Raw genomic sequence first — 17,794 nt, 5'->3', positions numbered from 1 at the left:
TAGTTGAGAGAGAGAGGACGATACAAGTACCAAAATAAAAACACAAGGAACACAGTTCAGGCACTCCGACTTACAACGGGAGAGTCAAAAAACAGCATCATTTTTTAAAAAAAGTTATCTGTTGAACCTGTAGAACTCCTTACCAGGTATCAGAAGTCAAGTATTAGCAGGATTAAAAAAAAAAAAAAGACATGTATGTCTAAAGAACATAAATTTATACTTTGAATGTGTTTGTGATATAAACACTCATACTTTAGGATATAAATAGGGCTTCTGTTTTAAGGGTTTGTTTTTGGGTGTTTAATTTTGGCAAATTGTTAGTTTGATGTAATGTCCAAAAATCAGGTGTTTTCAGGGCTTCCTCTGGATGTACTGTAATGAACAATTTCATTGTAATGTTTCCTAGTGTGCTTTAACATAGTAGTTTCAAAGAGAACTGTGAACACACAGTAGGAACCTTTAGTGCACACCAGCAGGGTTCACATGGACCATGTTAATGTGCATTAGAAATCACCCTCCCCCCAAAGTCCACGTTACTACTCTATACACAAGGCTTAGATACAGGTAATCATGGGTTCCCGCCCCCCCCCCCCCAGTATTTACTGGATAAACTAATACAAATGAAAATTATATATAAAATTTTCATTTGTATCATTTAAAACCAGAAGCCCTAGATATAAGCCAACCACTAACAAGTGTGCGTTCACAAGAAACTTCCCCATGGGCACATTATTCCATAATTATCCATTGGAGGTTCTTCTTCAACCTTCCTCTGAAGCATCTAATACTGGACCAATGTCAACCTAAACAGGGCTCTACATTTGAACAGGAATGGTAATTTCTGTTTAAAAAACAACTTTGCTTTCTTTCACCTGCATTGGACAAATATCCATGAATACGGTTAAGATTCTGTCATAGGTATTTTTAGTAAAAGTCAGGGAGAAGTCACAGCAATAAACAAAAATTCATAGAAGCCCACAACCTGTCCCTGACTTTTATTAAAAATACCCTGGGGGAGCAAAGAAAAGAACTGTTGAGGACTGGCTGCCGATCAGCTGTTGACCAGCCCCAAGGTTGGCCAACAATCAGCTGTTTGGCAGCAACACCAGAGCTGACAGGTTCTTCAACTCTGCCCCCGAAGTCTCAGAGATCCCTGAAAGTCATGGGATCTGTGACCGAATCCTATCCTTAATTGTGAAATATGACTTCTGTCCACGGCAGAAAGAGTTGTAAGAAAATGGTTTCTAAAATGGGCATTTGAAATTTTCCCTAAGGTAAGTTATTTGGGACTAGAGCAAGTCAAACTTACACAGGGTTTCACAAATTTTTTAAGATATCTTGACAGCCAGCATTGCCTGCCTTTTACCTTAAACTCAGATTAAATGTTTGTGAGGGGAATGTGAGGCACTGTATCTATGAATGTCTGCTTGAAAATAGTATAGTGAGGGGGATAAGCAAACTTTAATAAGGAGTGATATAACTAGAACAGAATTCCAAGATGTTCTAAGGATAAAGCCATGTGTTTGGAATTACACAGTGAGATAAGTGGTGAAGATGTAGTTTAGATATATTAATCCAAATGGAAGATGTCAATATTAGAAAAACAAAGTTCCCCAACTCCCTTCTTTTAGCACCAATCATTATTCATAAAGAATGGGATAGGATGAGTGAAAGGATATCACTAAAATTAAGAGATGGACATGATTTGTTAAGTAATCTAGCACATCACCTTGCCCATGCAAAATAGTTCCTTTGGACTGTTTACTAATGTACCTGTTTATGAAGACAAAAAACAAATCCCAGTTCCACCCAGAAAAGTGATGTCCCTGCTACCAGGCTTGTGATACATATGAAATCATCTGAAATAAGACTGCATTATCTCATACCGATACAGAAATTTTCCACAGACTCAAGAAACTGAACTATTCAAGCTCTAACTATGAAACTAACTGAATTCATTAGCTTTCCCTCAATTTCCCCTCCCCACAACCCAAATTCTGTCATATCCACCTACCCAAAACTTACACGCTTTTTTTTAATCTATTCTGGGAAGAGATTGTTACTTCAGTTTTTAAATACTTGGGAAGCATAAGTAGATAAATTATTGCCCCACAAGTGGAAGTTTAGAATTAAAAGTTTATTTTTAACATGTTGAATCAGGGAAGCTTTCCCATCCATTCCTGAACTTTGAAAATAAATGCTTTAATAATGTCTTGTATCTCCTTCCCACAAAAGCAAAATCAAGTTTTGAGATTCCCACCTCAACAGCAGAATACATTCTGAGGCCTGCAATGAGAACACATTTTCAAAACAGTTTTATTTTTAAGTATGTACTTTACCAGTCAACCTTTTAGGAATCAGCAAGTGATAAAGGGGCTATCATACCACATTTCTATACAGGATACCCAGGCTCAAGGCTAATCTTAGGCCTTTTCTATACCAGGTACAATATTCATTCTTTCCTACTCCTTCATTCCACAAACGGCTTATACATATCCCCTTAGTGTTCAGATTTGGGCAACAGTCCATCACAGCCTTGGACTAGTCTTTCACATTAGAACTGGTTTTTGTGCACATGGAAAGATAGATTTGTGAGAGAAAGGCAATCCAAAATGAAGGCATAAGTGAAACATCCATTATCCCTGCTCAGAATAGTCCTAGTAGTTGTGTGACAAGCCAAAAAGGTAGTAACTATTACTGGTCAAACTCAACGAAAATTCAAATTCTGGATACCTATTAACTCTGTTGATTCAAAAAATAAACACACCACACAAACCAATTTTCTGAAGACTGCATTTTGAGTATCATAATATATATATATATATATATGTGCATTTCAGTTTCATTTTTACAGATATAAACTCAGTTCATTTTAACCTGTATTTAAGTTTTGGAGGCTTACATTTAAATTAAGGTAGCTTGTTTAATATCAGTTGTAACAGCAGGTGACATTTAATATAAAAACAGCCAAAAGAAAGAATGTTTGCTTTAAAAGATTTGACACCAATGATCTCAAGACAGGATCAAACTATTAATGTAGATTTTTCAGAGAAGGGGGCACTAAACCAGCCCATTCACAGCATCTTATTGCTGGTTTCTAGAGTGGTTTTGATAGTGGTCCCAGAGGGAGCTTTATTTTGTCTTTCTAGCTAAAATATTAGGTACTATAACAGCTAGAGGTGCTGGAGGTGAAGAGGGGAAAATTATGGCTTCAAAAATGAAAGCTTGGTGAAACCTCAAAATGTCCTATCTGGATCAGGCAAACAAGAGCACATATTAATGCTGGGAGTGCAAAAACAGGGAAGTAAATGTAGTGGTTAAAGCCACTACCAGTTGCTAGAAAAAAACCAGGATGAATTATTTTTCAAAATTAGGAATAAACTGCAATCATAGATCAAGCCCAAGTTAGCCGAATTAAGTTTTTAATAGATTGCATATATAGATGTTTCATCCACACACTTCAATCAACTCTTTAAGAGCAGAATTTCATGTCCAATTTACATGCTTCAGAGAAAAGAATGTTTCTCAGTGCTTACATTAAGTTTGTCTCCAAATTTTCACTTGTACATTGAGAGCTTTAAGAAAAACAAAGGACACAGAGGGTTTTGCCTTTTTTTTTTTTTTTTTTTTTTTTTTTAGCAGCAATGAAATATCACTAACCCCTTTTTACAGAACCGAATTCAAGTCACAACCAGAGGTGACTGCACCACAAAGTCACCAGGTACAAAACTGCTAGTTCATTTTAAATTAATAACTTGAAATTATTTTCCCCATTACATTCCCCACTCCTCCCCACCCCCTTTTTTTTTTTTTTTTAATAAACAGCAAACATTTTGCTATTTTTGTACATAGGCTAGCAGGCTTGTTTCAATATGAAAGTGCTAATTTCATTTACAGATTTACCAGTTATGTAGTGCTACAATAAGTGTCCAATATTCTACATATGAACAATCTTGATAAATGGAAATGATGAAGATTAAGTAAGGCTATCCGATTACCTTATCTTATTTACATTAAAAGAATAAACACCCAATAGAAAGGAGGGACAGGGAAGGAAACTGGGCAAATACTCATACTGCCACAAGTGTAAAAATTAAATCAGCCTTCTAGCTTGTACTGTAAATGAGACATTTTAAATAGTCCTGCAGCCCATGCCTATTTTTTCCTCAGAAAAAGAAAAGCTGCCTTCATGGCATCCCCTCTTGATTTCAGGTTTCCACAGTGTGTCATTTGAAGCTTTAAAGTCAGGTTCTTCCTATCATCAAAAAACCTCTGGTTTGCTTTCCAGTATTAGGTTGCATGATCAGGTCCCACTTCCTGGGTTTTTGTTTTGTCTAATCTGTTTATCAATTGTTTAGAGTGAGCTGTAGATAACATGAACCAGTTCTGGAACCACTATTGGGAGGAACACAAGCTCTTCACTACAATCACACAGTAGCAGGAAAAATGATCATTCAATTCATTCCTGAGGCTGGGCCTCCGAAATTGAACGAACTTGGCACAACTGGAGCATTGAATTTGTATCCTCCATGCTTTTCAATCATTTTGGATTCTGAAAGACAAAAATATTTTAGTAAAATATTAGATATCAAAAAATGTAAGATATCACAATCTTGATCTGTGAGTAGCTAATGTTTCTGAATGCCTCAAATTTTTGGGGCTTAACTTGAAACACCTATAAGAGCAACCCTCTAAAAATTAGGCTCCTTTAACGTGTCTACATTGGGCACCCAAAGATCGCTCGTCTCTTCTGAAAATCTTGGCAATAGGTTCTACTATGATTAAAACACACTAAGAATATTAAAAGTAAAAATTCAAATTTACATTTTATAAATGAAGCACTTCCTGCATGAAGTGTTCTAGATATAGGAATCAAACGCAGCTGAAAGTCTGGCCACCGGACTGTACTGAACTTCTGGTGCTTTTTGTTTAACAAGAGACTCTCTAGGAACTAGTCAGTCAAGTCACTTAAAAAAAAAAAAAAAAAAAAAAGAACTTGTACTAAATAAGCACCATTTGAACTTCAATGAACAATTCAATGTTCATGCCAAGAAGGGGAAATATAAATGGAAGAATGAGGAGGGGGAAGTTGTTCTCTATGCAAATGTGCACACACAAAATAGACTGTCCACTTTCAATTAATGTCATTACACTGCATAGGCCAGTGCAAACTATAAAAAACAAAAAGTACTTAAATTATTCATCATTCTCTCACATTCCACTCATCCAGTTCCAATTCTCAAGCTCAACTAGCTACCACAACAGAATCCATGTCTCTATCCTCATCTTGAAGGGACCAACAGTTACATTTGAACTCTGACCATCTTGACTGGTTTTATATTTTCCATGTGTTTTAAAAATTAATATAGGTTTGGTGTGACTTTTCACAAGTTACAATGCACACACAGATCAAGATCTAGTACAGTAAAAGGCACAACATACAGTTCTATCTACCTTTCCTGCAACCAAAGGATTATAGTGGCCATCAAGATATATTGTCTCCAACTCCAACAAGAAACAAGTTCCAACAAGGAATGTGTTGTCTTATTATTTCCTCTCTGAGACAGACATCTCCTCCAATCTGAGTCATTTGAATTGTGTCTCTCTCCCTGCAAATACCAGGGCAATTCAGACCTGTCTTTGGAGGGACAGGGCTGGTTTGTGCCTCTTCTGCATTCAGACCAAATACTTCTCCCAGAGCAGCAAGGAAACACAGAGAACCAGAACCGTATGCATACCATGAGCCCTGATCACTGCTCCAGGGCTGCGATGGGGCTGAAAAGCTGTTCTGTTAGGGAAATCCTTGCGTGGATACAGCCAGTGATAGCTATAGCTGACTACGTCCTAACCTTCTCCAGCATAGGGCATGTCAGAAGTATGCTCAGTGGCAGAGAGCCCAGACAGACGACCACTGTGCTCTGGGCGATCCCTGGCAAACAGCATGCAAACACATTACCAGCTGATGTAAATGAGCCTCAAAGTTGCTTTAATTTGCGGTACAGACCAATAGCTGAAAAATTTAAAGTGATCCGTTTCATAAGATGCACACTTAGTATGTGGAGCCCACTCCCCCACGGTATCATTAAGACCAAGAGTTTTCAGCAGGAATCAAAGCAGGGCTGGACATATTTATGTATGAATAAAAACAACCAAAGTTACAATAGTAGATATTTAAAAAAACCAAGTCTTTTGAAAACATGTTTCAGAGCATAAACTAACTTCTGGTAAGGATTAGGAAGAAATTTTCCCTCTGGGTAAATATTCTCTCTTCTCTAATTTTAATAGTTTTAATCTATTATGCTTGTAATGAAGAATGATGGTTAATACTGTAGTATTTTATAAACCTGTTAATGAATGGCCATGTGGCAGCTTTACAGATATCCTTTGGCAACTGATGCCCTTTCTGCCCAGGCTAACATGAACCATAGTCAGTGGACTTCAGCACTTGATCCACCTAGCTATGAATGGTCTGGATACTTTCAGGCCCAGGCATTTAGGAAGACAGGAAATAAATAATGCTTTCCAGATAGTCAGTTCTACTAAGTTATTTGCACCACTGCTCACATTTACAATGTGCCAGACTGTTTGTCATGTATTGAGGTTTTGTGTTATCTAAAGGAAGACTGATTTCTTGTCAGGCATTGGAGATGTGGGGTGCAGGGTGGAAAAGGTAAATGTTGGTTACAAAGACTCTGGAGTATAAAATTATACACTCCTCATGGATGATAGAGTAAGGTACAAGTTCTTCAAGAGCAGAAATTTTGTGGATTCTTCTTGCCAACATGATTGCAGCTAGGAAATATGTCCAGGACTGTCAAGAGGATGCTAGATCCCTTGCCATGTGACTTGATTATCCACTTTGGAATGAACCTGGAATGGGACATCCTTTCCCCTTAAGTGGACTGGAGGCTGGGGACTTCTGGACTTGCCCCTAAAGAGTTCTTGGTCATGGAAAAGATATTTCATCTTGCTGAGTCCCAAGAGATGAAGAGGACTGATCCATACTTGCTGAAGTGACTCTAAAAAAAGAGTCTCTGCTGTTATGGGGCGCACGTGCGTGTGTATGTGGTATGCAGACCCAAACAAGCCACACAGACTGAGGCCTGTCCCCTAGCAGAATGAGGTTTTACTAGCTGAGAGCAACTGTGGCAGAGGTTTGCTCCTCCAGCTCCTGAGAGGTCTCCTTGTATTTTGAGCACCTCTTCGTCTTCAACTTGTTGTATTTGGTCTGCTCTGTTGTGATGGAGAGAAGGGAACAAACAGAACAAAGGAGCTTGGCAGGTAGTACCTGTTTGGGGAGCAAAGCTGTGGAAGTTCTGCTCACTACCGTCTACTCTCCCAATCAGCTTTAGAAGTTAGGACTACAATGGTGGAAACACAGACACATTACTCTGCATCACCAGAGGCAAAGAAATAGGCAAGAGCACAGAATGGCCTAGAGCTTTGTGGGCAAATCTGAACCACCTCCAACATGTTTTGGGAGAGATCATTATTCAGTAAACAATGTTAAGCAGAAATATTGACTGTTACATTATCAAAAGCTGAAATATTACGCGTAAGTTAATGGTGAATTATTCAAAACACACTAATTATCCTCTCTCCTTTGGGCTTCTCAATGCAACCCACACACTCTGTTTATGTCTTAACATGTAAGCTTTTTTTTGCATGGGGACTGTCTGTAGTGCATGTCTTGTGAAACGCTAAACATCAACATTTAAATAGTAAAAAATTATCAATGCTATAAAATATGAATGGGAAGGTACCATGGGCTGCCCGCCTTTGATCTGCTAGAGTTGCTATGTCCTGTAACTGTTTTCTTTGTTCTTCATTAAGACCATGTGTCAAAGCTTGGTACCACACGGGGTTACGACTCTGAATTGCTGCAAAGAAAAAAAGGACAACTCATCTCATTAGAACATTCCATCATTCAATACTTGTTCTCACTGCCACCTTAATCAGAAGGCAGCCTTTTGATTTGAGTCCCCCTAAGAAGATATAGTACTAATACAAGAAATATTTCAGAAACAAATATCAGTGTTCTAAAAAGCCATGAAAATGCCTCAAAAATGTTAATCTAATCCCCCTTCTTTAAATATATTTTACCTTCCTTTCTCCCGCCCTGGAAGCCACATTGACTTCTCTCTCCGAAGAGGGAACTAACTGTAAAGGATAATTTGTCCCCAAATGGCAATCCATTCAGTACTTAATTCTCCAAAAACAAATTAAAATTGAATTAAAAATATGTAATTGTCATCTAGCAGATGAAATACAGTTCTTACTCTGAAAAATTGCTTTAAATATCTGATATTCGTCAATAGGATTATCTTCATCATCAATAATTGTTGAATAGCCTTCCAGAGCAGTCTCTTCAGCATCATCTTCTTCCCAATCCTCATCGTCTCCATCTTCTCCTGCCTGTTTTGCCAGAATCTCTAGGTATTCTTGTCCATCTTCATCAATATCATCTTCATCACTCCCTAATTCCTCTGTAAGGCGAAAGATACAGAAGATTCTTTTACATATAAAGCAATGAGATTTTTATCTTCAGAATCAAACTGTTATCTTCAGATAGGTTTTTGGTTATACTGATCAGTGATGGAATCAATAAAATTGTGGTTCACACATAAAAGGGCCCACTCCTCTCCATTGTTACCAGTGTCACACTTTCCTCAGCTGTCCCTTTCCTCATCTCCTGAGCAGTAGGAAAGGAACATGTTGCTGCCACAAGAAAACAGTTATTAATAAAAACAATTGTGACACTAAGCCAGAAAGAGTTAAGCCCTAGCAAGCTGAATGACCCAAACTCAACCTTCAAAAACATACTGAAAGGAAATACTAATTAATGGTAATTAGAGCAATTCATTATAAATAGCTAGAACTCTGAAGTTTAAACTTGTATTGTTAAGAGTTTGAAAGTAAATAATGGCTGTGTATGTCTGTATTTACCTATAATCTTGTTAGTGATTATTGATGCAACCAAATAGTTCCCGTCTGTCAATACAGACATCAAAAGGAGATTTTAGCATGTAGATGAAATGTGAATGTAGTATTGTAATTGTTTTAATTTTCTCTGAAGTCTGTAATAACTATCTGTAAATGGCTACAGATAGACAATTACCTTATGCTAATGTAGCTAGTCATCAGTATGCATAGGAAATAGGGGGTGTTTGCTTCCAAGCCAGGAGTAATTACCTATTAATCACTCAAGGAAACCCCTGCTTGCAAGAAGATATCAATAACCAGTGAAGAGTCTACAAATGACTCTAGGGTCCTGATTCTGTTTATCCTAGACCTGCTTAAGCGGTGACAGGGAAGGTTTAAGTTGTAAGACTAAGAGCCCAGTTCCAAATCTGAATATACCCTGATATTTCTCATGGAAGAAATTATACAGACTTTACATGGACTACTCCTGAAGCACCTTTTGCAATGCAGCTTACCATTTCTACTATGAAACTGACCTATGGACTTTATTCTCATCTGTATGTATAATGATCTTTGAACCAATACTCTCTCTTTTCTTTTTAAATAAATATTTAGTTTAGTTAATAAGATTTGGCTACAAGTGTGTATTTGGGTAAGATCTGAAATACTCATTGACCTGGCTGGTATCCGGTCCTTTTGATTGGTAGAACTTTTCATATGACGGATAACATTTTCATTAATCCCCATCATATTTGACTTGGCTGTCTGGGTGGAAGCCAGAGGGCTGACTGGCTTTAAGGGAACTGTGGTTTTGGCATCTGGATAACAGTGAGCTAATGAGAAGCTGTTTGTTGCTGGCCTGGTGAATTTTTAGAAAAACTCCAGTTTTGGGAATTGCCTGAAAAAATTCTTTGCATTTTTGTCCTAATTTAGCTATCTCAGTGTGCTACCCTAGAGGCCAACATCATAACAATTATATGGCAAATTTTGCGTAGCACTTTACAGAAATTTAAGCAACACATGGTCCCTGGCCCCAAGGAGTTTAGCATCTAAAAATACAAGTCATTACAAATATTTTAAGTTCTAATGTTTTCAAATAGCTACTGAAGTATAGCAAGAGTAGGACAGACAGCATAGGAATAGTCAGTGGCAGAAAGAAAGGGGAACGTGGGTTTTGAAGAAGGATATGAAAGAAGATAGCAAGGATTCTTGGCATACAGGAAGCTATTCCAAGGAGAAGCACTCACAAAGGCATGAAGGTGAGAGTGAAAGGAGGAGACACAGGAACAACAAAGTGAGAAGAGTAGGCAGAAGCATGGGGAGAGGTACAGAGGGATGGAGATGATAGCTGTAGACAGGCAAAAGTTGTGCAGAAGTTTGAACTTCATGCAGAGAGACAAAGAAGCTGTAAAGAGATCTGAAGAGGAGGAATACTGATCAGAGAGATGGGAAAGGACTATTATTGTTGGATAGACTGGAGAGGGATGATGAGGTGGAAGTTACTTTACTCTAGAACAGTCTCTAAGGTGCAGTTTCAGATATAGATTCAAAGCACCAGAACATGGGGCACTCTGCAGCACAGCTGGAGTGCAGAGGAATAAGAGGTCCACCTGCAGCTCTTTCTGTGCCCCTCACCCCTGGCCCAAATGGATTGAAGGGGAGAGAGGTCTGTCCCAGCAATAACCTCCTGGGAAAGCAGGGGATTGTCTAAAAAAAGAGCTGGCCCAAGACAACCCTAGAGAGAAGCAGCCCAGGAATCTCAGCCTTTAAAAAAAAAAAAGTTGATTTCTGCTCCAGTCAGGAAAATTGCCAAACGGATCTGTAAAAGGGTTAAAAAGAAGCACCAAAGCCCAAGCATAAGCTTTATCTGTGAAGACAGAGGACTGTGGAGAATTATGGAAGGGTTCAGACATGGAGGGGACATTGAAATTTAATTGTACTGTTTCAGTTTCCTTACCCGTTTCCTCGTCATCTTCACCTTCATCATCATCATCACTGTCATTTTCATGCTCTGCATGGCAAGCATATGCTCTTTTCAATCCATTAAATAAAAGGATAAAAGCTGGCAGGATCTGTCCTGAAACTTGATTTAAAACCTGTGGTATTTGCTCCAGATCAATCAGAGCGCACAAGCCCAGCACACACATCTTTCTATCATGAAGTCTAAAATACAAAACAACGATATTTTATATCTACTTATTTCCAATTTCTAAAAACAGAAAATAGGTGGTAGACTACACATGGCAATCTTTAAAATTAGAGCATCTTACCCCAAGAAACAGTCTACATCATTAAGCCACTGTGTAATGAAGTGATTAGTGACAGGCTCCACATTATTGGGGAAACGAAGATTTTCCAAGGTATTTAACAACAGATGAGGGTTGTAATACAAAGCAGCTATGGCAACCTGGAGGCACATTGTTCGCAGTTCACTTGTTTTCACCTCTCTGGTCAATCTCTCCAAAGCTGCTTCCACAAACAAGGGTATACACTGGAAATGATACAACCATTGTAAGCTCAATATTTTAATAGATTAAAACCCCACCACTCAGAAGCAAGAGTAAACCGTATACATCTAATTTTTCCGTGTTATGTAATTTTAACAACTGTATTTCATAAGTATAGTTGCAGAATGGTACATAACACTGGAGAACAGCATTGCTGGACATAACTCAAGATATCTAACAAGAAGTAGGAGAGTAGTTTCCCTGCTTACCTAAGCAGAGGGTTAGTGGTATTATTTCAACACAGATTAAGTTTATCTTCAGATAAATTAAGAACTAGAATCTTCAGGAAAAGTCTCCACAATTACTACATTGTTCTTGTACCTTTTTATTTTCTAACAGCCATATCATGTTTGTCAAGTGTATATATGAGGGAGGAATAATTTCTCTCATTGATTCCAGTAAGATACAATCTGAAGAAATTCTTGCCTACCTACAGATTATGCTTTTTTGCCAGTACAAGTGGGGATTCAGTGGGCTTCACCCCCCTTTCTTCATTCTCAGCTGCCATGTGGCCCATTAAATCTTTCTCCTGTGTATGCACTATAATTTAGTGCACAATTTAATCCAACAGCTAAAAGAGATAGTCCGCTCTTAAACTGTACTCCCTCACTTATGGACGTGTCTTAGATTGTCAGATGCATTCTACCTCTGGAGGTATAGTATAAAACATGCATTTCTTTAGATCCACCAGTGCTGATAAATATTGCCTAGTAATACTCCCTGGCACTGCAGTATGATATGTCAGCAGAGACTGTTAGTTTCACTAAAATATGATGGATTTCATAACATGAACACCACATCTTATTTTAATATGCAATCAAAGCACATTTGAGAATGTCTTTTCATTACAGTGTTTTTAAGATAGCAAGCAGACATTACTAACCTGATCAATACCACGACCTTTGCACTGTAGAATGACAACTTCCAACAGCTTTGCTGCATGACATTCTGCATCTTCTCCTGCAACTCCGGTAAGGACCTGAAAAACATTAGACTACGGTTGGTTTTATGCTTATGGGTAAAAGGTGTTTTCTATATTCTATTTTTCTCTGAGAAATTAATCTACAACTAAGATCTCTATTAAAATACTAGTGTCATATAAAAATGGAATGCCATTTCCAGCTTTCATCGGTGAAGAAGAGAAACAAAAAGAAATAAACTACAACAAAGGTTCAGGATCATAACCAGAGATATGCAAATAGAGCAAAAAAGTGGTTGAAGCTAACAACCATCTACTTGTTCTGTAAAAATGTCCACTGTTAGTATAGATACAAATGTATAGGAGAACTTGCATCAGAAGCACTCATAGCCATTTTGTAAACATTTATTTGCACAAAAGATGCATCAATAATTCACATAGAATTTTATAAAGCTTGTTTAATAAAATGTTTATTGTCCAATTAGGGACCAGAAATTACTATACAATCTAGGACTGGCCACATGGCACTAACTGCAAATATCAGGGAGTAAATACTGACAATGACTAACTAGGTCACAAATAATTAAGATATAGTTTGTTTGCAAAAACTACTCAACTGCAAAATAAACAAATGGATGAAAATCAATATGTTTGCTGCTAATTCACAAACACAGATAGGGCTATACACTTCACATAAGTTACACACAACAAAATTCAAACATTTCCAGTCATAGAATTAACCAAAGAAAATAATGTGGGCACTTCAATCTAGAGAGCAAGCTTGGTGTAGAGTTCAGACAACAAAATTTACATATACAATACACAAGTTCTGAAGAGAAAACTAATTGAATTTGAGAAGGTTTTCATTCCCCTAGGCTAACTAGAGCTAAGGTTCCAAGGAACTCCGTACCCCTACATACTGATAGGATTAAAATGACAACCAGTATAGTCAACTAGCTATACTGACAAAATTGAAGTGAGAATGCAAAAGATGAAAAATGTTAAAAGGCAGTGTAGTCCACTGGAAAAGATAGTGACCTGGGAGTCAGGAGAACTGGGTTCTAGCCTCAGCTCTTCCATAAATCTGCTGTGTGGCTTTGGGCAAGTCATTTAATCTCTCTGTCCCTGTTTTCCTTCCTACGTTATTTATCTTGTCTATTTAGATTTAAGATCTTTGGGACACTGATTATATCCTATTACATGTTTGCATAATGAAGCTCCAATATCAGATGGGTACTCTAGGCACTGCTGTAATACAAATACAATAATAATAAGTAAGACTGACTCCAGCCACTGCCTGTGCATGTTTCTAATATTTTTATGTCATGTACAATTTATTTTGGGGGCCTTACTTAATTAAACCCCTGAGACAGTGACTTGGTAATTTTCTTTTTTGAGCTGCTGTTCCTTACAAAATCACAGCAAATACCAAACAGTACCATACATCACAAAAGAACAAGTTAAAAGTCTGCAGTTTGGGAGTCTATTGTTGTAAAAGAAAATACATTTTCACAAAATATATATGTATTTTTTGGTACACAGGCAAGTACGTCAAACATTTTAGACAGGATTATCATAGGAGTCTACCTACCTTTTTGCACATACTGTAGATCATTTCAAGATATTTTGTGTCAGACAGAAGCGTGTCTGTATCAACAGTTACATAATTATGCAGGAGAGGCATCATATCTGTTAAACAAGAATAATTAGCCATTCTGTGCATTTTTTTACAACACTAGCTGTTAATATGTAGCTTTCACCATAAGTTAGTTAAACATGATGGTTATTGTAATAGGAAGTCACCTGACAAAACTAGTTATAGATGGCTTAAGCAAAACAATTTTGATCAAAATAATGTATAGCAAATATAGCTCTCTTTTAAACATTCTTTAAATTACAACATTTATTTCATTCATTTATGCCTCAAAACAAATATATAAAACCCACTAATCTTGGGACAATTTTTAATTAGGATTTCTTACCCGTAAAGTAATCAAAGCCATCCTGTTGAAAAACTTCAAAAACAAGAGGCAAAAGCTGCCACATCTGTGCAGAGACTTGCTGACATGTCAGACTGTGAGCCAAGGAAAAGATCTCCTCATAGAATTCTAAAATATAAGTAGCACTTTATTAGATTTAATGCTAACCACAGACAAATGATTAACACAAACAAGGAGATATATACCTAAAACATGCTGCTGTAAAACTGTTCCAATAACTTGCAAACAGATCCCTTCCAACTGTTGGGTAATCTGAAAGAGAAGTTTCAAGCACATGTAAAAACTGGTTTTTAATATGTTTTAAAAATTGCTTACTCTCTCATTTTTATCGTATAATTATAAAATAAATCAATTGGAATATAAATACTGTACTAAAACTAGGCAAATATCTACATGAGTTAGTATGCCCACTGGAAGACCTCTGCGTATCTCCAGGGCATACGTACCCCTGGTTGAGAACCACTGGTATACAGCACAATTAAACACCCCCTTAGCTCAAAGCCAAGTCAGCTGGCACGGACCAGCTGTGGGTTTTTAATTGCAATATAGACATACCCGTAGTATGTTTCCTTAACCAAGACCTTTGGAACTTTAAGAGCCTATACCAAGCAGCATAGGCACTATGGAGCTAAAACATTTATCAGAAATCAGTAGCTGTAGTAGCATAAAGCTCAGTAATCTAAATTCATCAATCTTTGGTGGAGTATTTTACAACACAGACTAAAGCTGTGTCTACACTACAGAGCCTATACTGGCATAGTTATGCCATCAGAGCCCCCTAATGTAGATGCAGCATATGTCTACACTAGAAACACCAGAGTGGCACAAATGCAGCTGCACCACTGTGGTACTTCAGGGTACACCTACATTCCCCGAGGGGCTGTAGCTAGGTCAGTGCTGTCTACACTGGGGTTAGGTCAGCATAGCTATGTCTCTCAGGGGTGTAAGATTTTTCACACCCTTGACCATTACAGCTATGCCAGTGTAAGTTTTAAGTGCCCATCATGCTGCAGTAGAAAAAAAACCCCACACTGAGTTTTCCGCAGGATTTCCCATTACTTTGTTATAGGGCAGACAGCAAACTGATACATCAACAGCGAGTGGACTCAATACTGTAAGTTAATTATGAATACATCTATTTTCCACCAAGGGTAGACTGCACCAAGTCAGATCTTTCTCAGTACAACTGGCAAGACAAACTGAGCAAGTGACATCATTCAGTTCTAGTGGTTATTGCATCCATCAGCTGGTACACAAGAATTACATCCAAGTATCTGGACTGCTACTGAAATCTGTAATATGTTCAGGATCTTAAATGGCAAATGCTTATGCTCCGAGATTGTACATGCAACATAGTTATGATTTTATATATTTGTGTGCTGATGTAAATAAGCTTAACAGATTTTTAACTGAAAGGATCTTAAAACATTGGTATAAAGTGTACTGTTGGATTTTTATTCAATGCACAATAACTATCATACTTCCCAGCATCTTAAGGCATTTAATTTCTTTGAAAGAGTTTTTCCTTACCTCTTTGTGATCTTCAACTACACTGAGGAGTGTATCAATGGTATTCAAGATTCCCATTGCTGTCACTGCTTTGTCATCACTGCCTTCTTCATCTGGTCCAGTCTGAATGACCTGGTTAAATGTCATTGCCTGCACAAGAACAGTAAAATCCCAGTTAAGTGTGTCACTCAGGTAGTTAAAGAGGGTATGTTTGGGGATAGACTATTATACAAGTCTGAGACCCTGCACACTGAACTTTTGAGATATCGTGTGTTAAAAATACCAATACAGGTGAATGCTAGTTACTTGAAATATCCCTGAGGATCAGTATTTTGTTTTCCTAACTTCCCGTTTTCCAAAAGTCCCAAAATTCTCAATTTTGAAACGGCTAAAGTCATTTGAATAGTTAGGGTTTATTTGTGTATGAATCAAGTGGATTTGTAATTGTATATAAAGACGTATCATTTACAATACAGACCACAGGGAATAACAGTTTAACAAAAACAGAGATGACTTGATTCTAAAACAGAACAGAATTAGTAGTTTTGTATCACACAACTAAAGTGGATTATTGTACATGTATTACTAACAGAGAGGAAACAGAAAAGTGAAGTTCATTATAAACCATTAAGCCTACACAATAAGGGACTGATTTTGACATCAGCATCAACCTGGCCTTCAATTTATGAAACTGCAGGTACAACTTATGCCATGTGGCTATCCAAGAACACAACAGGTATTTTCAGGTGCAATTAATTTAGCCTAAAACATCTAACTATTGGCACCCACACTTTGCTACCAAAAACTACTCCTAAATTTCTGTTTTAAAGTAGGAAAAAATAACTTTAGTAATGAGGCCAGTAAGACACTTTACTCTAATCTGATTCTAAAGTGTGCTATGAAAGTTATTTGCTTCTAGGGCTTATTATGGCTAAAATCAGGATTACTGTCTCTCTATGGAACACATCTGCTTATTATGTGAGATTACCTCCCCCCAGCCATACAGCAGCTTCTGAACCCAGGACATGCAAAACATCTGTATTAATATGTTTAAATGGGTTGGTATAAAATCAGCTGGCAAATGACAAACCATATTGAATCTAAGGAACAAAATCCCACATGTTTGGCCACTTCACACTTGGGAAATTTGTTAAACGGGCTTACCAAATGCTGGGTCATTTCTACTGCAATGGGGGTAACCTCTTCACTATATTCACAGATCATTTTCTGAATCACATTGGTAAGATCATCATTTTCAGTCTCTCTTATAATATGAAGCAGAGCTTGCATTACAGGTCTAATGAATGGTGTAATATATTCCTTAGCTGCAAAGTAGTTGGAAATAAAAACACCAGTTACATTGATTCTTACACTAATCTAGTAATTTTGTAACAAGAATGTACGAAAACCAGAAATACACACTTTAATAATACTGATGTCTTTGACATGTAATAGCCTAAATATATATTTTTCATATAACTAAAGCCAAAGAGAGACACAAAGTGTATCAACAAAGCATTCTGATAATATTAAAAGTTCAATATGAAAAATTTCATACTAAATTAAGTTTATATAGCCAAAAAGTGTTAATAGTAAATAACTATTACAAGACTCCTAACAGTAGGTGGGAATTCAGCAATTGAGTGATTATATATTACAGGTTATGTTTCTTTCTAAGTTTGTTGAACCAACACAAAAGTTTCCTTGTCCCAAAATTACTTATGTCAAGCACTCCCCCTGTTCTAACCAGAGCTGGCAAGTTAACCAAATGGCAAATTACCATCAATGGACAATAAAACAAATCTCCCAGAAGGTAATTACGATACTGGTACATTAGTGCTTAGCTCATGAAAATAATAGTGCATTGTATCTTTTCTGCTTCAATTATGTCTTCTTTAGAAATGTTAGAGATGTTTTCTTCATTTAAAAAAAAAAGT

General features: G+C 37.2%; 1 protein-coding gene across 2 annotated transcripts in view; it reads right to left on the bottom strand.

Moving 5' to 3' along the window:
* Positions 1-2,297: 2,297 nt before the first annotated feature.
* IPO7 (importin 7) overlaps positions 2,298-17,794 on the bottom strand; it is a 49,842-nt gene continuing 34,345 nt past the window's right edge. For both annotated transcript variants that reach the window (XM_067540767.1, XM_067540768.1), the window contains 11 exons: positions 17,022-17,182; positions 15,879-16,007; positions 14,534-14,600; positions 14,331-14,456; positions 13,940-14,037; positions 12,313-12,408; positions 11,193-11,413; positions 10,880-11,085; positions 8,280-8,486; positions 7,764-7,880; positions 2,298-4,552 (listed from right to left, as the gene is read on the bottom strand). In XM_067540767.1, the coding sequence (XP_067396868.1) occupies positions 4,455-4,552; positions 7,764-7,880; positions 8,280-8,486; positions 10,880-11,085; positions 11,193-11,413; positions 12,313-12,408; positions 13,940-14,037; positions 14,331-14,456; positions 14,534-14,600; positions 15,879-16,007; positions 17,022-17,182 (1,526 nt within the window). In that variant the 3' untranslated portion in view covers positions 2,298-4,454. The remainder of the gene's footprint in view (positions 4,553-7,763; positions 7,881-8,279; positions 8,487-10,879; positions 11,086-11,192; positions 11,414-12,312; positions 12,409-13,939; positions 14,038-14,330; positions 14,457-14,533; positions 14,601-15,878; positions 16,008-17,021; positions 17,183-17,794) is intronic.

This window comes from Emydura macquarii, unplaced genomic scaffold (genome assembly GCF_026122565.2).
Source record: "Emydura macquarii macquarii isolate MOO-44397 ecotype Brisbane River unplaced genomic scaffold, CSIRO-AGI_Emac_v2 contig_587, whole genome shotgun sequence".
Taxonomy (NCBI): Eukaryota; Metazoa; Chordata; order Testudines; family Chelidae; genus Emydura; species Emydura macquarii.
Note: the sequence above shows the minus strand (reverse complement) of the source record. Positions and strands in the feature narration are given on the sequence as shown.